General features: G+C 42.6%; 1 protein-coding gene across 1 annotated transcript in view; it reads right to left on the bottom strand.

Annotated features, from left to right (window-relative positions):
* LOC128829845 (complement C4-like) overlaps window positions 1-14,531 on the bottom strand; it is a 93,196-nt gene extending 78,665 nt beyond the window's left edge. Inside the window, exons 1-9 of the mRNA XM_054015234.1 lie at window positions 14,367-14,531; window positions 13,498-13,690; window positions 11,714-11,897; window positions 10,895-10,965; window positions 8,642-8,727; window positions 6,916-6,998; window positions 5,864-5,951; window positions 2,442-2,547; window positions 2,058-2,181 (exon numbers count right to left, since the gene is read on the bottom strand). Coding sequence (XP_053871209.1) covers window positions 2,058-2,181; window positions 2,442-2,547; window positions 5,864-5,951; window positions 6,916-6,998; window positions 8,642-8,727; window positions 10,895-10,965; window positions 11,714-11,897; window positions 13,498-13,690; window positions 14,367-14,431 — 1,000 coding nt within the window. The 5' untranslated portion in view covers window positions 14,432-14,531. The remainder of the gene's footprint in view (window positions 1-2,057; window positions 2,182-2,441; window positions 2,548-5,863; window positions 5,952-6,915; window positions 6,999-8,641; window positions 8,728-10,894; window positions 10,966-11,713; window positions 11,898-13,497; window positions 13,691-14,366) is intronic.
* Between the last annotated feature and the right edge of the window lie 9,704 nt (window positions 14,532-24,235).

Here is a 24,235-nt window from a genome sequence, read left to right on the forward strand (position 1 = left end):
TCCCTTCTGAACAGCCTACACCTCCTGCTCATATCCCTCTTGCTGTCCTTGCTGAGGGAATGTGGTGCAGAGAGTGGTTTCAGGGAAAGAAAACACTTAGTGTTTTTACCATTTCTGTGAATTGATAGCAGGCAGGTGATATTTCTTTACTGTTAAAGGTATTACTCAGTGTCAGGAGGGTAGACTCTGGCCCTTTGAGATCTTTGTTTTTTACTTTGGGCTTTTTTCCAGCACTCTCACTCCCTTTGAGTAGTTCTTTTCTCTACAATTAGTTCTATTGGGAGTACTCAAAAAAGCAGGCCTTACTCAGCGTGAGTAATGGTGGGAGAAGAATCAGGCCTTAGGTCTCTAACATTCTGGGAGGAGAGTTTTCTTTTCTGGCAAATACTTCTAATACTTTTATGATTGTTCGATATTTTATTTTGCAGGTTCAAACCTTTACGATAAGTTCACAATCAGCTCCTGCCCATCCAGCATTATCATTCACTGGTTTGGACCGGGTCTCATTCTTGCTGCAAAAAAGCCGATACATTCCTAGCAAAAATTCAGTGTGGCTAGCGAGGAGAGAGGGGAAGAAACCCTTCTATAATACCTATTTGTCACTTGTGTGCTCCCAGGGTCAGCCCCTGCTGAGTAAAGTTCATCAGCTGTGCATGCCATTATATGCACAATGGTGACCACAATGTTAAGACTCAGACTAAATTTTAGCAAGTATGAGCAAATATATTATCCAGCTCTTTTTCAATTGTGCTAAGTGGACAATAAAACATAATGGATGAAATCCTGGCCCTAGTGAAGTCAATGGGAGTTTTGCCATTGGCTTCCATGGGTATGTCTTCTCTACAGAGTTAACTCAAAAGATCTACACTCCAGTTAATTCTCTCATGTCAGCCTAGCATGAGTGAGAGCAGCCACTCTGTGAAATAACACTCAAATTGTTGCGTCCACATTGATGCTGTACTCAGTTGTGTGCGGCAGTAAGACTGCTGGGGCATATCCCATGGCTCTTAGCGCTGCAGTATGCTCAGATCCTTGGAATATAGCCTTGGGATACCCCTTCACCCGTCTAGCTGCGGGGCCTGATCCAAGGCTTGTTCCAGCACCACGGTCTGTTCCTGTGACTCTGCCCCATGTTCTGCTGTATCTACTCAGGTGCCATTACCGCTGGTCTCAAAAGCCCTGCTCAGAAACTTATCATGTAGGGCTATGGGCTCTGTGCTTGGGACTGTGGTGAGCCCCCAGTCAAACTCCTTCCTAACAGGGGCGGGTAGATGGTGATCTGCTAATCTTTGCCTTGCGGTAGAAGGTCCTTAGATGTTTAATGCACTACCTGCATTGAACAGCAGTCCCATCTTCACTAGCCTCTTTAAGATATTCTCAGACAAGTGGATATTTCTGATGTTGCTCCCAAAATCAAGCTCCCTTCTGTGCTCACACCACTGATTAACCAGAACTGTGGCATGCTCCTTTGGTCAGCTAGCAGCATGCTGGGTGTTGAGCATAACATAGAGCTGTTTTGCAGAATTGGGCTGAGCAGAAAATGGAGCAGGCTGAGTGGAATGAAGAGTTAAACGTTGACTGACAAGCAGCTTCTGATGCATGGGAGGCAAGTAAGAAGTGACTAGGAAGAAGAGCTGGAACATACAGGACCCGGGAATGTGGTATGGCATTGGAGGATTATCTGAACACAAGCTTGGCTACAGCTGTATCCTCACTGCAAAGTGGACAGTTTGAAGCATGCCTTACAGCAAAATGTGGGCTTTAACCCATCCCCCAGCTGTGCAAGCAAACATGGATTCAAGGCACATATAACCACATGCTTTAGGATACTGTGTGTGGACGGTGGTGTGAGGGGTGAGCGTAAAACAAGGATAAGATCACATGATAAAGCCTGCGGCATAGACATAATGTGTGTGGACAACAGTCAAATAAGGACTTGTGTTAATTTGCAGTGAAAAGAAGATCCATGGACCAAGATTTCACCCAATGAGAACTGTACTGGGAAAAGATCAATGAAAATGTTGTAGATTACATCAGCAAATGCTTAGTTTACTTACTTGCAGTTTCAATAACTGTAACAGAGACATATAAAAAATGCCCTTCCAAAACAGTAATGTTCTTTGTTATTTTTTCTTCCAAAGATTTGGTACTTAACGTGACTGTTCCTTTTCCATTTTGTATCTAAAATAAAGGTGGAAAAATATTATTGCCTTTGGTGCTTTGAATGGTATTAGATTTAAAGGTTATGTTGCACTTCCAGTAAATTGACTGTAATATTACAAGGGCCAGTGTTTTAAGGCCATTTGATATTTCATTTCCACGAATCTCAACAAATATTGAACTCAACTGGTATAAAATGGCATAGCTCCACTGAACTAATATTTAAATATGATTCAATATTTAATCATATACAATAATCACTTCTAACATGTGGTACTTACTGAAGGCTGTTGTTCCAGGCCTGGGAGAAAGATTTTTTTATCAGTTTCCTCTATTATGCCAAATCGCACATATGCAACACCATCTATCCCTTTTCCATAAGAGTGCCTTTTATAGGAAAAAGAATGAAGCAACAATAATTATAGTAATATACACACAGTAGACAGTCTAATGTGCAATTGCTAATGAACATGAAATGAAAGAGTCCCTTTGCCTAGAAATGAGTTAGTATTGTGCCTTTGTAACTGATTATTTAGAACTGAAATACAGCTCTAGTAACTAGTGTTATACATATGATAATCTTTGACAGCTTCGTATACAAAGGTATAGGTATACAAAGTGCAGACCTGGGATGCGTCACTTAGTCCCTGAGCTAGTCTACACTACAAAGGCTTTAATGATACAGCTGCACCAGTATAGAGATACCAGCAGAGCCCCCTGGTGGAGACACAGCATATACTGGCAAAAGGACTCCTTTTGTTGGTATAGGTACATCTCCATGGGGATTGGAGGTTGTCAGCATAGCTATCTCAGTCAGAGGTGCGTTTTTTTTCACAGTCCTGGCTAACATAACTCTGTCAGCATAACTTTGTAGTGTAGATCTGGCCTCTGCGCCTCAGTTCCTCATCTGCACAAAGGGGGCCATAGCACTCCCTGTGAACAATATTGCAACCCAATGCAATATCTATGGGGTCACTCTATTCAGTCTCTGTATGGTCTCTGTATCATTGTGTTCTACTCCATGGGGGAGGGTTACCACAGATCTCACAGGAATCAAAAAACAGTGGGGAGTGATTAAGGCGAGTCATTGAGACTAAAGAACCGTAGAGATGTACTACCCTGGAGAGTCTTGTATATACTGGTTCAAACTGGGTTTTCCAGAGACTAGGAAACAAAGAAAGGGCTTTTAGTACGAAAGGATTAGCTTGAACTCACACAGGGCCTTCTTTCTGACCTGTGCAAAGATCTCATCTTGCAAAAGGGTTGGAAAGACTTTGGCCTATTTGGGCCCCAGAAGACTGATGGGTGACTTCTGGTAAGTTTTGAGCATGTACATTGGAGCTTTTATAATTTTAATATGTTTTCTCTCTAATGCTTTTACCTTAAGAATAAATATGCTTGCCTAGAAGGAGCTGTGTGGTAACCTGTAACTGCTGGCAATACACTGGTCTCAGCCTTCAGAGAGAAAGCAAAGCACAAGCGCTGGCCTTGAGGCAGACTGGCTTGCTGGGGATATCACAATGTAAGGCAGGAGACTATGCAGCCTTAAAACCCTGGTCAGAAGGGAGACACATTCAGATCTCCATGCAAAAGAGGTGATGGTGGAAGCCAGAAACCTTAAGTGGATTCCCTGGAGGAATCACAGACAGGGAATACAGATGCAGTTACCCTGGAACTGTGTCACTGCCTGTGATGGGATGGACTAGGCCCAAAGGCAGGGTTTTGCCACACCCATCCCAGGAAAGGCACGATGGAGAGGTCCTCCAAGCAGGCTAGAGTGACTGCAGGGTGGAAGCAGCCAATCAGGCCCCAGGAGGGCCATATAAAAGGAGCTGCAGAACAGAGTAGCAGTTAGTTGCTGCTGGAAGCTGGAGAAGAAACGACTGCATTCCTGCCTGGCTGAGGGAACTGCAGCACAACGGATGGCAGGGACTGGAGGGAGCGAGAGGCTGCTGGCTGGCTGCTAGGTCTGAGCCAAAGACAGTTTGCTAGCAGGGACTGGGGAAGCAATAAAGGAGCTCCCGTCTGGCTGTGGACACTGAGTAGGGACTGAGCCTTTGGAGGGCCGCAGAAAGATAGTGTCTCCAGGGAGGAAGCCCCAGGGATACAGCCCCATACCAGGGCTGGACTGGTTTAAAGACCACAGACACACCCAACCAGAGGGGGCACTCGCGAGAGGCGGGTGCCGACCCTGCTACACTGCCCCACCTCACAGGGCATACTACAGTGATTGGGGCACATACGTGCCTAAGATTGATACAGCAAGTAAAGAAACACCAAATTTCTGAGACTCTCTGCATAAAGGATCAACCCTACAGTAACTGCTAATGTAGGACTAGCATTTCCAATTCAGACTACAGATGGCCTAAAAACAGAACCATTTATCTGAAATCACTGAATTTTCAGGATTTTGGAAAAATAGAACCTAGATCTGAACTGCTCTTGGTTCTCCCAGTCTCTGCTTGAAACCTGTGCATGAGAACATAATGTCTAAGAAGCTCAGTGTTTCTCAAACTGGGGCCGCTGCTTGTGTAGGGAAAGCCCCTGGCAGGCCGGGCTGGTTTGTTTACCTGCTTCGTCCGCAGGTCCGGCCGATCGTGGCTCCCACTGGCTGCGGCTCACTGCTCCAGGCCAATGGGGGCTGCAGGAAGCAGCAGCCAGTACGTCCCTCGGTCTGTGCCACTTCCAGCAGCCCCCATTGGCCTGGAGCAGTGAACTGCAGCCAGTGGGAGCCACGATCGGCCGGACCTGCGGATGAGGCAGGTAAACAAACCAGCCCGGCCCTCCAGAGGCTTTCCCTACACAAGTGGCAGAACAAGTTTGAGAAACACTGAGCTACGAGATCTAAACACCACTGAGCTTTGGGAAAAGTTCATATTTGGGTCTGAACTAACAGCGGTCCACCTCTATCTAAATCGTAAGTTACTGGGCTTAGAATGTTGCTAACTCTCATACTTGCTGATTTTCCATTTAATTAAAAATAATGATCTCTGGTTGTCTTAGGGACTTGTTGATCTAGCAATCCAGAAAGAAATTCTCTCTCATCTTCATCTCTTCTATAGCTCATAAAGAAAGGCACAAAGCCCTGTTTCTTTCTTTATCAGACTACATCCCATTAGCACAGAAGCATTTCACAGCAATGTTTCAAGAAAGAAGAGACAGAGAGAAAGGACCAGAATATGAGAGACTGAAGGAGAAATGCTTGAGAAAAACCAGAGCCTGCTCCCACTAAAGTTAGTGGAAAGTCTCCAACTGATTTCTATTATACAGGATTAGATGTTAGATGACCTGCAGCATGTACTCAGAAACAAGAATTATATGTATATGGTGTATGAGCCATACCAATGTAAAAAAATATAATAGCTGTCTATTTAGGTACCTATGTGGCCCTCATCAACCTAGTATCTAAGCATCTAATCTAGAAAACATTATTTAAATGGTTATTTAAATGGTCAAATTAAGCAACATATAATATTAATTCTGTCAAGACACTCCAAGTAGTGCATTTTGACTTTTCATATGGCTTGAAAGCATCCAGTCTTCAAATTCGGGGCCCCAAAAGATGCATTTGCCAACAATTGAACTGCCTCTCCTGTTTTATGGATTAATTTAATTATTAATTACAATTTGTGGAGGAAGTGACAGAGCTCACTTTTTCTTATCCCCAAGCCTCATAAAAAAGACACCATTAAAATATACTTACGTTGCATAAATATCAAATGTAAAGGTCTTGTTCCAAATATGGTAATATGGCTCTAATGGGATAAGTTTGACTTCAAAAGATGGAAGTTCTGCACAAAAGAACACAAAAAATAAAAGGTCATGTCTAAAAGAGTTCACAGTTCAAATGTGCCTTCAACTCCTGAGAGTTCATAATGCATGAGGCTTCGGAAAAATTGGCAGCTCTTTATTCCTGCACTGAAAGGTGTGCAGAGGAAGTTGAAGTCTCCATTTAAGCTGTAGTCAAAAGCAGAGCAGTCTTTGATAGCCCTCTTGCTAATCAATAGTTGGAGCTATATTACAATGGCATAGAGACAGATAGACTCTGGATTTATTTTTTTATTTTTTTTTTTAGGAGCCTGATCTCACAAATACTGATTTATATCCACTGAAGTCAATGATATTTCACATATGAAAATATATGTGAGATCAGAATCAGGCCCACTGGCTGAGTGATACTCTTAGAGTTGGCTGTTCCTCACCAAAGTACATTCATTATAAAATCCTCCAGTTCACTAAGGGTCAGGTCATGATTGGCCCCTACATGGTTGCATAGGGATGAGAGGGTGCAAATTCTTCCCAATTCAAGCACCTTGCATATGGATTGTCTCAGCCCAGTGTCGAGACTGTTCCTCTGTGCATCTCTTTGAGCCCAAAGCATTCTAGAGGGGGTAGAGCGATTGCCCTGCTACCTCCCATCACTGCCCCCTCCCCCTCCCACACACACTGCACTGGCTCACACAGCAATTCAGACACACTGGGGTGAGTAACCATCATCATCTTAATGGATGGTGGAGACTGCGCGCTACCATATGCACCAGGGAACTCAGCAAGGGATTACACCTCCTTGAGGTATAATCCCACTAAGCGCTGCTCGAAGAATGGTTAACACCACCTCCTAATTGGGTCACTGCCTATCAAGCCGATTTGGCCCTCAGTTATCTAGAAGATCTAATATCTAAGCACAACCAGAAACTTCACTGAGATATAGTCAGAACTTCATGTACTCATGCTCCCAGTTAAACATTAGCTTACCATATTTTTTAACTTCAAATTCAGCTGAACTATTGGACATCTCATACCCATCAAACCAGGCCAGGATTTTCCAGTTTCCAGGACTAGTGTTCAGATTAAATAGAAAGGGGAAAGTTTCTCTTACTCAACAGATTTTCAAAGCAATTTAAACATATTTAATGTCTTGCTAAATAGAATAAGGAAAAAAACAAAAAACCCAGCAGTTGAAACCAAACATCAATCTTTGCTTCCTTCCTTTGTTTTCACCCTCTAACAATGAATTTCCTTCATTTTACTTTCCCTTTACTGCTGGGAAGCCCATAAATGTCTCTCTGAAGCGCTGCAGTCTGGATTGAAATAGACACTTTGTAGAGCATGAGGAACAAGCCAATAAATTACCATGTTGCAAACTACATGGAACACAGATTACTCCCTAAAAACCTATATGAAGAAGACAGTCACAGTATATTCACAAAAGGCAATCTTCATGCTATGCAGGGCTGGCTCTAGGCACCAGCCTGGCAAGCAGGTGCTTGGGGTGGCCACTCCGGAGGGGGGCGGCACGTCCAGCTATTCGGCGGACGGTCCCTCACTCCCTCTCGGAGCGAAGGACCTTCCGCCGAATTGCTGCCTCAGATCGCGATCGCGGCTTTTTCCCCCCCCCCCCTTTTTTTTTGGCTGCTTGGGGCGGCCAAAACCCTGGAGCCGGCCCTGATGCTATGAGCTCTAAATAATTCAGCATAGCATTTAAGCACGTTTAACTTTAAGCACATGCTTAAGTCTCATTGAAGTCAATGGGATTCAAGCTTGTAATAAACAAATGCTTAAACATAAGTGCTATACTGAAGAGGGATGGATTTAAGCACATGATTACAATTAAGCAGTTTGCTGAATTGGGGCCTTCATAATTTGGAATACATATAGCAGCACCATATAAGCACTAAATGGTTGAGCTGGCTCTTGTAAGGATCAAGGTGTCTTCCACAAGGATCTCAGGGCCACACATGACTGGGCCATCATTTCCTGCCAAATGGCGTTTTCTAAAAGGATACCATAGCTGTGCTTGAATGTAATCAAAGCAGAAACATCCCCTTCATCTGTTACGGGACTGTAGCGCCCCACTCTGTGTCCCAGGGTGAAGAACCTTTACCCTTCTTGTTTTTAAGGTTTATCTTTTTAGTATGTGTTTCATGTTTTCCAGCATTAGGGGGAGCCATGGCTTGGCATGTATAGACATGCTGTGTATGTGCATGTGACAGAGCACATGAATAGCCTAGGATATATATGGGTGTGTTAAGAGCTTCTCCATGTACTGTGTGATGTAGGCGTGACAGACTCTAGACCAGAGAAACAGGTTCATCGGACCGTAGCTGGTACGCCCCGCCAGACCACACAGCAGAGAATGAGATTTTCCTTACTTCCTGTAATTGTAGCCTAGAAGCATATATTTAGATCCTATTGTAGTTTTCAATAAAATAGTTAAAATCCACCTGATTTCTCTCAGACTTGTCTGAATTGCACTGGGGAAAGAGCAATTTGTAACACACCATCCTACATTCCTCTCCCTGCTCTAACAAAGGATGGCAAAACTAAACAACACTTGGTGAGGAAGGGAAAATTGTTTCCAAACTGAGCCTGTGTATCTCTCTAGCCACTTTTAGTCTGAAGACATTTCTGATGCTCCCAAATAATAATAGTAGTAATTTTGATATGTTGACACATTGAAGATTATGCCACAGTAACTTACTCTGCAATGTCAGGTATCACAAAATGTCCACTGGTCATTGGCTTTGTCTGCAACGCTGATTTTTTAACCACCATTCCTTTTGAATTCTATCAAGGAAAAAAACAAAAACAAAGATACAGCTCATACCCTCAGAATGAAACGGTTGTGTCATTAGCTGAAGTTTGCATCTAGATCCTGGGGAGGGGAAAGAGCAAGATTGCTCTAATTTTTCCTTTTTTTAGGATTCCACTTTTCTGCCCCACCTCCATACTCCACTTTAGACCGAGAAGGACTATATTAGATTCTCTTCACAGCCCGTAAACACGACTTCTCCTCTGACTGGAAGACTTACTGCTAAGTGACACAGTAAATTGCCCTGACAGTCCTCCCTGCCCTTTCTGGCCTAGGAAGAAAGGAAGAAATTGGACCCAAGATTCCAACATGATAGTGCACAGAACTAGTCCTAGGCTACTCAATTAGCCATATGCTGAATGTCTTAATATAATTATTGTTCTTTACCTTATATTTAAGGATATACTTTTAAACAGTCCCCCTCATGAGACCTGGATGGGAAACTAACAAAGCCTTTCTCATCTACTTACAAGTTCAAGTCTGAAACAATTTGGTAATACTAGGGCTGTCAAGCGATTCAAAAAATTAATCACGATGTAAAATTTTAGAGCCTGCAAGTCCACTCAGTCCTCCTTCTTGTTCAGCCAATCACTCAGACAAACAAGTTAGTTTACACTTGCAGGAGATAATGCTGCCTGCTTCTTTTTTACAATGTCACTTGAAAGTGAGAACAGGTGTTCTCATGGCACTGTTGTAGCTGGCGTCATAAGATATTTATATGCCAGATGCGTTAAATATTCATATGCTTCAACCACCATTCCAGGGGACATGCATCCATGCTGATGATGGGTTCTGCTCGATAATAATCCAAAGCAGTGCAGACTGATGCATGTTCATTTTCATTATCTGAGTCAAATGCCACCAGAAGAAGGTTGATTTTCTTTTTTGGTGCTTCGGGTTCTGTAGTGACTGCATCAGAGTGTTGCTCTTTTAAGACTTCTGAAAGAATGCTCTACACCTCATTCCTCTCAGATTTTGGAAGGCACTTCAGATTCTTAAACCTTGGGGTGAGTGCTGTAACTTCTTCAGAAATCTCACATTGGTACCTTCTTTGTGTTTTGTCAAATCTGAAGTGAAAGTGTTCTTAAAATGAACAACATATGCTGGGTCATCATCCAAGACTGCTATAACAGGAAATATATGGCAGAATACGGGTAAAACAGAGCGGGGGACATACAATTCTCCCCAAGGAGTTCAGTCACAAATTTAATTAACACATTATTTATTTAACAAGCGTCATCAGCATGAAAGTATGTCCTCCAGAATGGTGGCCGAAGCACGAAGGTTTAGCATATCTGGAATGTAAATTCTTTGCAATGTTGGCTACAAAAGTGCCATGCAAATGCCTGTTCTCACTTTCTGGTGACATTGTAAATAAGAAGAGGGCAGCATTATCTCCCATAAATGTAAACAAACTTGTTTGTCTTCGCTATTGGCTGAACAAGAAGTAGGACTGAGTGGACTTGTAGGCTCTGAAGTTTTACATTCTTTTGTTTTTGTGTGCAGTTATGTAACAAAAAAATCTACATATGTAAATTGCACTTTCACAACAACGAGATTTCACTACAGTACTTGTATGAGGTGAATTGAAAAGTACTATTTCTTTTGTTTATCATTTTTACAGTGCAAATATTGATAATAAAAAATAATATACACTTTGATTTCAATTACAACACAGAATACAATATATATGAAAATGTAGAAAAACATCCAAAATATTTAATACATTTCAATTGGTATTCTATTGTTTAACAGTGTGATTAAAACTGCAATTAATCATGATTAATTTTTTTAATTGTGATTAAATTTTTTTGAGGTAATCGCGTGAGTTAACGGCGATTAATTGACAGCCCTAATAATGACTGAAAGTTGTCACCATCGGATAGCTGTCCAATGGCCATATGAAATAAATTGATGGTCTCTATTCAGTTTTTAATGGACAAATGCCCATGCCACAAAAACACATCCGTTAACTGGAACTCTTGATGGAGGTCTCGGAAGCCACCTCTGCACTAGAAAATTTTTTAACCAGATTCTCACAAATGTGAATTAAAGTGCAGCTGCACCCTCAAAAGCCATCATTGGAACCAGTCTCACTCTTGAACTTCCTGGAGAACTACCTACCACAGTTTAAATACTCACTAGTACAATGACTTGAATCTTCTCATTTGCAGGTTTCATTGCATTGTCCAAGGTGAAGATCCTGTATTTGACTATATAACAAAAACGGTAAAGCTGAGGGTTTCATTTTACCTTTCTAAAATACACATTCTAGTTCTAGTTTCATGTTGTTAACTGAGTCAATCAATTCAGGAAGGCAAATCAAATAATCAGAAATGTAATAAAAAAAACTACCACTGTCTTTTCCAGGTTATACTGTCTGAAGCAAGATAAATATGAACAAATGTGTTTGCTGTTTTAAACCTATCTCTTATAAACATAAAGTAAGTTTGGTTCCATGATAGTATCATTACAGGCACTTAACCATTGCAACTCAAATGTGTATAATGTTGAGCTCCCTGTGTTATCACTTAATCCAATCTCATATTTTGTCACTTCACAATCACTAAAAGGGGACATATTGCGCATCACAAAGCTCTGTGAGGGTGTTCCCCCTGCATTTTAATATTTTTCTGATGAGAGTCATTGCTGTGTGCTTGAGGAGGAAGTTCCAGATTCCACTTGGGCCCTGGATGAATGTCTAAGGGCTAGGAGAAGGAACAAAAAAATTCTTTCCCCTTTTGTGCCATTACACAGAGCTATGTCACAATGCCGCAGGCCAGAGTCTACTGCAGTACAAGTGCCTAGAGTCTACTGCAGCTGCTGGACACACATAGGGGGTGAGGGGAGTAGTGAGGTTTTTGCCATAAAGTGAAGAATTTGCCATTAATTTTTTCCCTAAGAGCAACCATATGATATACAGCATTTTTAACTTCTGAAAAGTGGTACTATTTTTTTAACCTTTTGTATTAGGTGTGTATATAGGTTTATCTGTCTGAATAAAAATGTAGCCCTTCTTGGAAGACAGGAGGATGCGAGTGTGCTGAGCGTGTTCCTTAAAAAGCTCCTTGCTTTCAGCGACTAGCAGAATATACGGTTTTCGTCTTTTCTTGAACATATCTTCAGGCATCAAATCAGGCTTGACCTGAATATAATGGAAGAACAGTGTTAGATCCTCACATGGTGTTATTCAATGTAGCTCTACTGAATTCCAAGGAGTTATGCCAACTTAGAGCAGCTGAGAATCTGGCCTAAGAAGTTTATCCAATTGAAGTATCCATGAAATAGCTGAAGAGTTGATACCATTTGTATGGCTCATATCATTTTTATACAGATGGTACTCAAGTTTATTTCTATTTTGGGACTATTATTTCTTTGCCATTAGAAATGCAATTCACTCCCTAATTTTCTGCCATGGAACTATGGAAAAGTAAAACACCTTCTTTCAAATGAAATATAATTAAAACCTAATTACTTTTTACCCTAAATACATATTACATTCTTGTTACCATGCCATTTGCTAGCTATAATATTACCCCATATTCCCTTATTTATTCAAAGTTTGGGTATGTGATTAGAGTGTTGTCTGATGCATATTAATAAGGGCTACCAAATGTCCTGTCTAGAAAGGAGCTCAAACCAAAGCTGCAGATCTGAACTTTAGGGATATTCAAATCAAGTCGGAATTTTGCAGCATGTCTCTGTCTCCACAATAAGCCAAAACAAAACCCCAGATCTCAACTCTTCTGAACTTTAAGGACTCATTTCAACTGCCATTAACAGTAAGCAGGCTTTGGGGTGCAATGCAGCAGCTCCTTGACAGCTCACAGCAATAGCTTACATTTTTAGATTAGAAGACCATACATTCTACCCCTAGGTATGGAAAGTGCCCATCACACTCTGGGTGCTACCACAATCTTAGGCCTGGTCTACACTAGAAAATTAGGTCAGTATAACCATGTTGCTCAGGGGTGTGCAAGATCCACACCCCTGAGTGGTGGAGTTAAAACAACCTAAGTCCCCATGTAGACAGTGCTAGGTCAATGGAAGAATTCTTCTGTTAATTTAGCTACCGTCTCTTGGGGAGGTGGATTACCTATGCTGATGGAAGAATCTTGCCCATTGGCATAGGTAGTGTCTACATTGAAGTGCAACTGCAGTGGTGCAGCTGTGATGCGTAGTGTTTTAAGTCTAGACAAGCCCTCAATAATAAAAGTGAAGACGACCACTTTCTCTAAATGGAACTGTGAAGTGACTTTGCCAGGGCACCAGGGCCAATATTCCATTCCACATTCTCATGAAAAAGTCACTGGATCTTTATTAATCAAAAGTGATCAGGAACTTGGGTCTACCTACTGCATAGAAGATAACACCTATCATCACAAACTAGGGTGACCAGATGTCCCGATTTTATAGGGACAGTCCCGATTTTGGGGTCTTTTTCTTATATAGGCTCCTATTACTCCCCCACCCCCTGTCCTGATTTTTCACACTTGCTGTCTGGTCACCCTATCACAAAGAGTCCACTGAAACCATGCTGGAGCACTTCTTTAGTAGTATAGACTCAGAAAACAGAGTGCCACCATCTGAACTGGAAATACTACTCCAAAGAGAGCTTGAGTTTTCCTATCCAAGCTTTGACCCCGTCTAGTCAGTGATATCACAAAGTCCCAGCTCATGATGATATGGCTGCAGAGAGATTTTTAAATGACAGCTTTTGGTTACTAGTATGATTGTTGACTCACCATAATTTTTTTCATTTCCTGATAGTTGTTCTCTTGATTGAGAGTAAAGACAGTCATGTCTGATAGTAGCTCATTATTTATCTCATCCTTGAAATATACTGTAACTTTGACAGAGCTCTGTGCTCTGTGTACTTGAACAGTTATTGTCTCATATTCTCCCACATGTACCACATTTGGTGCAGTAATAAGAAATCTAAAACCAGATAGAATAGACTATTTACTGACTTATGTGGATTTTTTTAAACAGACACTAAAAGAGCACCCATCAAGTGCAAACTTTTCAAAAGACACTAAATAAACAGACTTTTTAATTCCCCCAGATCAAACCGACCCAGCAACAACATAAATACAATAGAAATCAATCAACTCCTTCCCCACAATTCTTAGCCACCCTGAATCACCATAACCAGTCCTACCCCAAATTCATCTCACATACAAAGGGGGAAAGGGTGGACCTTGTAGACCGAATAATGACTACCAATGCCCAGTTTAATAGAGAGCAAAATTAGACAGGCTCACGCCTACATATCTGGAAGTAATACCAGGCAGTGCATTAATAACATTATATAAATGTGTGTATTTTATACTTGAAAACATGTATCTTCAACTGATGGTACCAATACCTCCCCTATACTATTCATTCCTCCAAATGCTTCCAAATGTCAACAGGTATCACTTCCATCTTATATATGTTGAGTTATAGATAGTTCATCTTCATCCAGATGCCTGTCTCCCTAAAATACTAGCAATACAAGACTATAGAATCTGGGTTTCATGAGAAGGAGATAGGGAGTTGAGTGTCAGCCAGCTATGCTTTCTGTCCCATGGCATTTGTCATTAAGCAGAAAACTAATAAGCAATATACTTACGATGGCGCTTGTTCTGCATTGCGCAAGAATGCACAAATGCTCAGCACAAATACCAGCCTTTCCATCAAAAACCCTTGCAATATAAATGTCCTTGCTGCGAAAAAGATCTATCCGAAGAACATTAACAACCTCCCTTTGAGATGGCGGTGGTTAGAACGGGGCTGACCACAGATTACATCAGTTATCAGTCTCTATCCTGGGTTACTCATTAATAACCCTCAATATTATGCAATCAATAGTGACTGAAGGTTCCAGAGATGTAAAAACATAGCCCAGGGATGTGCATTCTAGAGCTAATCAAGATTTGGCATGTTATTATTCAACCTCCATTGCCCAGATTCTTTGCAGCTGCAATATTTTCAAATGTTAGTCATTTAAAATCATGTGGAGTGAAGTTCTTATAGTATGATGCCTACTTTAATAGTAAAAAGAAGAACAGGAGTACTTGTGGCACCTTAGAGACTAACAAATTTATTAGAGCATAAGCTTTCGTGGACTACAGCCCACTTCTTCGGATGCATATTTTTGCGGATACAGACTAACACGGCTGCTACTCTGAAACCTACTTTAATAGTGTAAGTTCTGAAAATGCTATCCTTAAAACCAGTTTCATGAAAAAGACGGCATGACAAAAACAATTGCAATAAGCCAATTCTTCATTCTGAGTGGGGAATAAAACAAACGGTGCTTTTTTCTATCTGAGTGTAACTTTGTTCTAGTAAGAAAGTTTCTTTTCTGTGTGTTTAAACACTGATTGAATTTAGTGATTATGAAAACATGAGAAATACTGACTACAGCCAAGTATAGCATGGGCAGGCACTCAGCAAAGTTCACAATGGAACTCCTCCAATGCAACTCCGTCCTGGCCTGCAATACTCAAACTAGCACACTCTGGACTTACCCTGAGCAAAGCCTGAGGGTTGCATTGAACCATACCAGATTATGTGCTGGGTTTGTGTTGTGGACAAATGCTTACTGCAGGCATGAATTAAAGACATCCAGTCAGTTGGATCTGGTCATACTTTACAGATGTCCTGGAGGCCCACATCCTCTTTTCTCTCATCTTGTTTCAGTCTCTTTTCTCCAAAATCTGGTCAATTGTTATCAGGGCACAGTTCAATTTCCTTGACAGGACAGTGACCATTAGTGAGATTAGCAGACATGCCACTAAGGCAGTGGTTTTCAACCGGGGTACATCAACCAGGTCTTCCAGGGGGTACATCAACTCATCTAGATATTTGCCTACTTTTACAACAGGCTACATAAAAAGCACTAGCGAAGTCAGTACAAACTAAAATTTCATACAGACAATGACTTGTTTATACTGCTCTATATACTATACACTGAAATGTAAATACAATATTTACATTCCAATTGATTTATTTTATAATTATATGGTAAAAAGAAGAAAGTAAACAATCTTTCAGTAATAGTGTGCAGTGGCACTTTTGTATTTATATGTCTGATGTGTAAGCAGGTAGTTTTTAAGTGAGGTAAAACTTGGGGTACAGAAGACAATTAGACTCCTGAAAGGGGTACAATAGTCTGGAAAGGTTGAACTGCAATAAGGTATGTGAATAACCTTGAAGAATGGTTCAAAATTAAAACGTGTCTAAAGAGCTCAATAAACACAGTTCTCTGATCCCAGCGCCACCCCTTCCCTTCACTTTCTACATGCTGTTTGGAGGTGGAGTGGCCAGTTTCTTTATGTGATAATGGTCACTTCTCTGATTTTAATTAGGTGACACATTACAAAACATTCTGCTTCTTTTCTTTCTTCATTTTCATGTCAAGGCCTTTTTCAATGTATGTTCAGTGTTAAGATTTATCTACAGAGAGTTAGGTTTTTATTGCTTGTTTGTATCTGTAGGAGACCAGAAACACAGCCCGTTTAACTAATGGCCTTCTCAGCTTCTTGATTTTATTACAAGGGGCTAATGTATTCTGTGTGTTCAGAGACAGCATCATGAAAAGATGCATTGAGAGAAATGGCCCCTTACACATTCTTATGAAAACAAATTAATTTCAAAATTAAAGCAAAATCAAATCAAGCCACTTATTCCCAGCTTTGGTCAGTTGTTTCTATCCCAAAACAGACAAGAAGCCCATTTTCATTGTCTGGTCTAAGGCACATATGAACCCAGGCTTCTAGAGATGAAAGGTGAGTGTAGCAATCCTAATGCTAGCCCTCTGCTTCAGCTCTTTAGAATGGGAGAGAGTGATAGTAATAATACTGAGCTCTCGTATAGTGCTTTTCATCTTAGATCTCAAAGCACTTGACAAACCAAGCTCCCTGGGCCATTATCCCTGTTTTACAGATGAGGAAACTGAGGCAGAGAGATCATAGACTATCAGGGTTCAAAGGGAGTCATCTAGTCCAACCCACTGCTCAAAGCAGGACCAAGCCCCAGACAGATTTTTGCCCCGATCCCTAAATGGCCCCCTCAAGGATTGAGCTCACAACCTTGGGTTTAGCAGGCCAATGCTCAAACCACAGAGCTATCCCTCAGGTGAAGTGACTTGTCTAAGATCACCCAGCAGGTCAGCGGTAGAGCCGAGCATAGACTCTGGGTCACCTGCCTCCCACTAAGTAACAATAAAAATAAAGCTTTGATTCATTTATTTGTTTCAACTATTTAGACGCAAAAGTCCTCATTCAAAAGTCCTCATGTTAGTGATCCATCTTTAAGATTGTCCAAGAATAGCTTCTAAAGGTTTTCTATAAAATTTTTTGCAACAGCCTCCACCCTCTTCTGTGTGGATCATTGGCAGGGATTGAATCAGTGCCCTCTAGTTAGTTACAAAGCAGATATTTACCACTTGAGCTGAAGGACTAAGAGCTAGAGTCACAAAAATACTTAGCACAGGCGTCGACTTCTAGTTTTCCCCAGGGGTGCTCTGCCCCCACTCCACCCCTTCCCACTAGGCCCCGCCATCACCCCACCTCTTCTCACACCCACTCTGCTCCTCCCCTAGGCCACGCCCTCACTCTGCCTCTTCCTGCCCCTCCCCGCTCCACCCCCTCCCTGAGGCCCTTGCTTGCTCGCCACTCTCCCCCAAACCCTTCCCCAAGCCACCAAACAGCTGTTTGGGGGCATGGCCAAAGAGCTGTTTGGTCATGCTCCTGATTAGCCCATCGGGGGCACCACCAAACAGCTGATCGGCAGTGGTGCCACTGAACAGCTGTGGCCAGTGGGTGCTGAGCACCTACTATTTTTTTTCTGTGGATGCTCCAGCCCCAGAGCACCCATGGAGTCGGTGCCTTTGGTACTTAGGCACTTAAACCCCAGACTTACACACTTATGTCTCAGTTTTAGGCTCCACTGCACTTCACAAAACTCCATATGACAGCTGTAGCACCTGAAAGCACTTGGCGCCCTAAGCTTTTGCAGTAGAAGTTCCCTAGGCACCTATGTCTCTGCCTGCGGGCCTGCGCACCACTACCTCCCACTAGGTGTTCAGACGCCAGTCTCCTGCCTAAGCCACAGAGCGATTCATGAGCCAGGGAGGATGGTTGTTCAGCCAGCTAAGTTGTGTGCAGGGCCTGATCTGGTAGGCCTGCGCGGAGGCCACCTACCAGCTTGAAAATAGTCGAGGAGAGGGAGGAAGACTTTTAGCCCAATGGTTAGTTACCCAAATGGGATGTAGGAAACCACCAGTTGAAATCCCCACCACTGCCTGAGGGTGGGGCAGGTGGAAGGGATTTGAACAGGGCTCATCCACCTGACTGGAGTGCATTCTACCCACTGAGCTATAGAACATCCTGATGTAGGGCTCCCTTTGTCTCTCCTGAGGAAGCTGTTCCACTGTAAATAAACAAGGAGTCATCAGCCCAGCTCTGTCTCCCACCGCCCAGGTGAGTGCCCTGACCCTAGGCTACAGTGTCAGTCTCATGCTTCCTTTCTCACCCAAATGACTCTTCAAGCTGTCGCACTGTGGACAACCACCCCCCTCCATGCAAATAAATAAATAAAATAAAATGCCTTAGGCGACTAACTCCAAAGTGGGCTCCTGGCTTTGGATTGCTAGCAGAGCTCGGAGTCTCCCTAGAGCCTGGATTTAGGCTCCTATCTCCATGAGAGCATCGGGGCTTAGCCCACAGCACCAAGCATGCTGGCTTTTGTGAATGGTATTGGAAGGTGCCTCTCTCTCCCCATTCATTGTATAGGGAGCCCAGCTGTGTAATGCAGGCTTTGTGAATTCCTGTGACTTTCCAGGCACCTAAAAGTTAAGTGTTGTGACACTCAGCAGCATCACACCTAAGTACCTTTGTGACGCTAACCCTAAGTCCATTAACTAGGAGCAGTAACACAAGTTTCTGCCTGTGACTCAGCCTCAGGAAGGGACGGAGACACCCTTGGCCATGGCATTGAACTAGTCACTGTAATTCCAGGACCCCATCCTACAAAGCGGAGAGCACGTCTCCTGAGAGGCTGAGCACCCTCATCTCCTATTGAAATCCATGGGAGTTGGGCGCAATCAGTACCATACAGGGTTGGACACACAGAAGTAATTAACACCTAGCTGTTTGTGCTGTTACCAGCTCTTTATTAAAGGCAATACAGAAGCATTAGCTAAAACCACCATCAGGTCTAATTTCAGAAGCCCTTTCCCGGAACGCTGACTCGTAAACATGGTTTTATTGACAGAAGAAAAGGGAAAATTGCCCATCTGATTCACTGACAACTGAAAACAAGAAGTGAGCCCATGAGAACGGCCCAGATTTTCTAGTGATAAACTGCCCTTTGGCATATAACATTTAAGTCTGATCCTTAATTATTAACATCATATGCCTGGAACAGGTATTAAAAGGCAGTTGTCTAAGAATTTGTAGGTTGTATTTATATTCAAAGTGAGACCGTGATACTTACAATCAGAACTACCACTACTGTCCCATGTCCATTTCTGCAAAAATTTGCTCTGTTGGGAGGGACTGAGAATTTCCAACCCCCAGTACCCCCCGTAATGGCCCATTCCAAACTCACCCAGCTCCTCCATCCCACGCTACCCATGAAATTTGCTCTACAGTGGTCAACAACTCCACACTCTCATTAAACTACAATCCATTAAGTTAAATCATTTAAAATGAAAAGTCTTCCTGATACACTAACTGATGGTGCCACAAGAGCAGTAGGTGCCTCAGTCCAAGGCAAGCGGGAAAGGATCATCTTGCTAAAGCTGGGAGCTGGCACAACCCTCCTACACTTCCATCCATTTATAGAACTCTGGGCACAGCATGATAGATGCACAACTTGCAACTGTGACATACGTCCTGTTGGCTTTGCCAGAGGCTCCCTTTGGATTATCTGGAAGAGCTCCTTTTGGGGGGGGAGCTGGGGTGTCCCAGGACTAGTCTTCACTGCAAATATTATGGGACATTTTCAAAAGTAACTACAATGAGTGCCCAAAATTGTGCACCCTAATTTTGGGTGCTCAAAAACATTGGTATGGGAACAGATCCTGGGCTTACATAGACAATTCAGTTTATTAGGTACCTACTCATGGCTCTGAAAGGGTTGGCAGGGAAATCCATATTTGTTTGAACAATGTCTTTCGGAAGAAAAAAATAAGAGTCTTATGCATGTGGAACAGCACCTCAATCCTCACGCAATCCCAAAGTAAGTAGTTGAGGGGTAAGTAGCAGAAATCTGGGTCAACTATATTTAGAAATCTGAACAAAACTACATGCCTACTTACCTACATGCCTCCAGCTTCCCTCCAGGACACACCACACGATCCATTGTCTACAGACAAGCTCTAAGATACAACCGCATTTGCTCCAATCCCTCAGACAGAGACAAGCACCTAAAAGATCTTTATCAAGCATTCTTAAAACTACAATACCCACCTGCTGAAGTGAAAAAACAGATTGACAGAGCCAGAAGGGTATCCAGAAGTCACCTACTACAGGACAGGCCCAACAAAGAAAATAACAGAACATCACTAGCCGTCACCTTCAGCCCCCAACTAAAACCTCTCCAGCGCATCATCAAAGATCTACAATCTATCCTGAAAGACGATCCCTCACTCTCACAGATCTTGGGAGACAGACCTGTCCTCACTTACTGACAGCCCCCAAACCTGAAGCAAATACTCACCAGCAACCACACACCACAGAACAAAAGCACTAACCCAGGAACCTATCCTTGCAACGAAGCCCGTTGCCAACTCTTTCCACACATCTATTCAAGTGACATCATCATAGGACCTAATCACATCAGCCATACCATCAGGGGCTCATTCACCTGGACATCTACCAATGTGATATACGACAACATGTGCCAGCAATGCCCCTCTGCCATGTACATTGGCCGAACTGGGACAGTCTCTATGCAAAAGAATAAATGGACACAAATCAGGAATCATAACATTCAAAAACCAGTAGGAGAACACCTCAACCTTTCTGGTCACTCAGTAACAGACTTAAAGTCGGCAATCTTGCAACAGAAAAGCTTCAAAAACAGACGCCAACGAGAAACTGCTGAACTTGAATTAATATGCAAACTAGATACCATCAATTTAGGCTTGAATAGAGACTGGGAATGGCTGAGCCATTACACACATTGAATCTATTTCTCCATGTTAAGTATCCTCACACCTTCTTGTCAAACTGTCTGAAATGGTCATCGTGATTATCACTACAAAAGTTTTTTTTCTTATCTTAATTAATTAGCCTCTTAGAGTTGGTAGGGAAATTCCCACCTTTTTATGTTCTCTGTATGTGTATATATATCTCCTTACCACATGTTCCATTCTATGCATCCAATGAAGTGGGCTGTAGCCCATGAAAGCTTATGCTCAAATAAATTTGTTAGTCTCTAAGGTGCCGCAAGTACTCCTGTTCTTTTTGTGTACACAGACTAACGCGGCTGCTACTCTGAAACCGAAACTATTCCGTTTCTCGCAGTGCAGCTAACTGACATTAATGAATAAATGTAGCAGAATGCGGAGTCTTCCAATTGCTGCCAGACTTTCCAGCAGAATCCAAAAGCACAGGCCTTGAGCCCCAGGCTACCACACAAGTTTTAATTGTCTCTATACACAAGTAGACGGGGTACTTGCATACAGAACACTGTCAAAACTTTACTATTTATGGTTATATCATATATAGAAAGCCAGTGCCAGATTAAACACAGGCCAACAGTAGGGGAAGGCCCCTCCATATAGCAGGAATCTAGGTTCACCCTTCTGTTCTCTCCCAGCTGGGTAGACTGTGGAAGGTGTAGATGAGAGTGTGAAGAAATGGCATTTGCAGAGGGGCAGCACAGCTGGTGTATATTCTGCTTCTCATCAAGACCAGCTTCTCTCAGGAAAAGCCCACTTCAGAACCCAAACTCTGTTGAAATTTCCTTACAAAAACTCTTCATCCCTTAGACTGCCAAGCATGACTCAACTTCTCTTCAGCTCCCCAGCTCCCCTGTCTCCCCAATCACACGCCTCTCGCTCCTCTTCCATTAAGTGAGGCCTCTCCAATCACCCGACCCACCCAGCCACATTTCCTGCTGCTCACCTCCTTCTGGTTCTTTAGCCAGTCTGAGCACTGGACAGGGCCTGCCCTCTGCCAGCTGGCTGGCTCCTGAGTCAAGGAATTAGGCCACCGTCAGAGCTCAGGATGGGGGTCCGGAGGAGTGTATCTGGCCCTAGGGAGATAGGCATTATTATGGCAAAATGTGAACTACCACAAAAATCCATTTTTCATTTCATATTTATAATTTAATTAAAAAAAATCAGTCATACATTTCCAGACACAATGAAACAGATTGTCCCTTAATTTGTAGAACAATCGAAGAGGCGAGCCAAATGTCCTAAAGTAAAGAATGAAAACATTAAAGGGCCTGATTCTTCAGTAGGACCAGCTAGCATGGACCTCTGTGTATCCCAATGATTTTAAAGGGGTTTGTATTACAAATGGCATTTTAAATCATCTGTGTTCCTCTTTTTTGCACTAGAAAAGTTTTTAATTGAGAAACTAACATACGAAGCATAAAACCCTTCCAAGATAAATAAATAAAAATGTATGAGATTGGCACAACAGAAATGGACAGATAAAATGTTATGCCATCAAGTGAAATAGAAGTCCCTATGGAATTTCTGTTGAAAAGGCTAAAGATAGTCACAATGATGGAACACTGTCCTCCTGTGATGGATTTGCTTTAACTTTCAAGGCCTTTTTTACATTTCAGAAACATGCTTCGTTTGGGACTCGTAATATATTTACTTACTAATTATCAGTTAGATTGTGACCCAATCACTAGCTCGGGAAAGGGGGCGGTGGGCTGGCTGCATGTAGTTACATTATTGCAGGAAAAGCTGCAGGAAAGAATTGAGGCTGAAAGAATTGAGAGAGTTAAAGTTCCTTCCCCACTTCTCCCTGCTCTGAGGCGTAAAGGAAGTTACCTCAACCCTGTTCAGGGTACAGCTTCTCTCTGCTAGCCAGTGTGTCAGGGAACAGAGCCACAGTCCCACACACTTGGTTGTGTGGAGTGGTAGAGACCCCCTACATACCCTTTTGGTCTTAGTAATGGCAAGACTGCTGAAGCAGGATAGTTTGACTTGCTCATGCTTTTCTTCTATAAAACTCTCTCAAGAGTTCTTTGCACTGGATTAGTTCTTATCACATACATACAGTGTTATACATACCTGCAGATCAGTTTCTCTTAGCAATGTTTAAGACAGCTGCTAAGTATTAGACAGGATGCATTTTAGCAAATCAACTTTCTTAAAAAAAAAAAAAAAAAAAAAAAAAAAAAAAAGGGACAGTACCTGGACTGAGATCTGCAAACATTTTTTTCTAAGCAGCATATTGGATTGGTCCATTGAATTTATGCCAATGAGGAATCACTTTATACTTGTTGAAACTGGGCATTGCTGGTAGATGACTGCAGAAGAAAAGCAATCCTCAATATCAAAGATAAGTTTTTAGACTGAAGGCTCATGAAATAGGTAATGGGACACAGAGGCAACACTTTTAAACCTGGCAGCCTAAAGTAAGGCTGCTAAATTTTCATTTAGGCATTTAAATAGAAGTGGCCTGGCCACCTGATGTCAGTAGATTTAAGAGCCCAGCTATAGGCACCCAGGTTTGAAAGTTTGGGGCCAGAGCCTTTCACCTGAAGGTCACCAAGTCAAATTCTGTCCACCTCAGTCATGACTGAAAGTTATTAATAGCTGATGGCTGTTTAGGACCCTACATGGTGAGGAAGCATGGACCGGCAAGCTGGGAGTTAGGCAACCCAGGTTCAATTCCCTCCTCTACCACAGACTTCCTGTGTGATTTTAGTCTCTCTGTGGCTCAGTTCTCCATCTGTAAAATGAGGTAGCCCTTCCCTGCCTCACAGGTGGGATTGGGAGGGGAAAAATCCATTAAAGATAGTGATGCGCTCAGGTACTACAGTGATGGGAGCCCTATACAGAGCTAAGACAGATAGCCCTGGTCACCATTCATCTATTTCCACGTGACAAAGAACATAACTGGTTCTAGTTGGCACTTTCGTGGGCACTAGAGTTGTCACCTGCTCCGATTTGCGTAAGGGCAGGGCTGAAATTGCAGGGACCGTCCAGCAGCGGTGTAAATCAAGACTATTAAGCGTTCTGATTTTGACTGGCAGCGCTTTGAAGGGTTTCTGAACCCTGCTCTGTACATGTAGGGGTCAGGCAGGCATGGAGGTGGAGATGGTCACTGAGTGGTGATAGAAGAAGGGATTGGCCAGATGGTCCTGCCAACATCTGTGTTTATCTGAAGCTGCAGCAGCCCCTATTGCCCTGTAGGCAAGAGAAGGTCCAGAACTGGGCTCTTCCTACCGCAATTCTGAAATGGCAGCGCCATTTCCACCACAGAAAGAAGTCCCAGGGACAGAGTGCAGGGAGGC

The sequence above is a fragment of the Malaclemys terrapin genome, chromosome 1 (genome assembly GCF_027887155.1).
Source record: "Malaclemys terrapin pileata isolate rMalTer1 chromosome 1, rMalTer1.hap1, whole genome shotgun sequence".
Classification (NCBI taxonomy): Eukaryota; Metazoa; Chordata; order Testudines; family Emydidae; genus Malaclemys; species Malaclemys terrapin.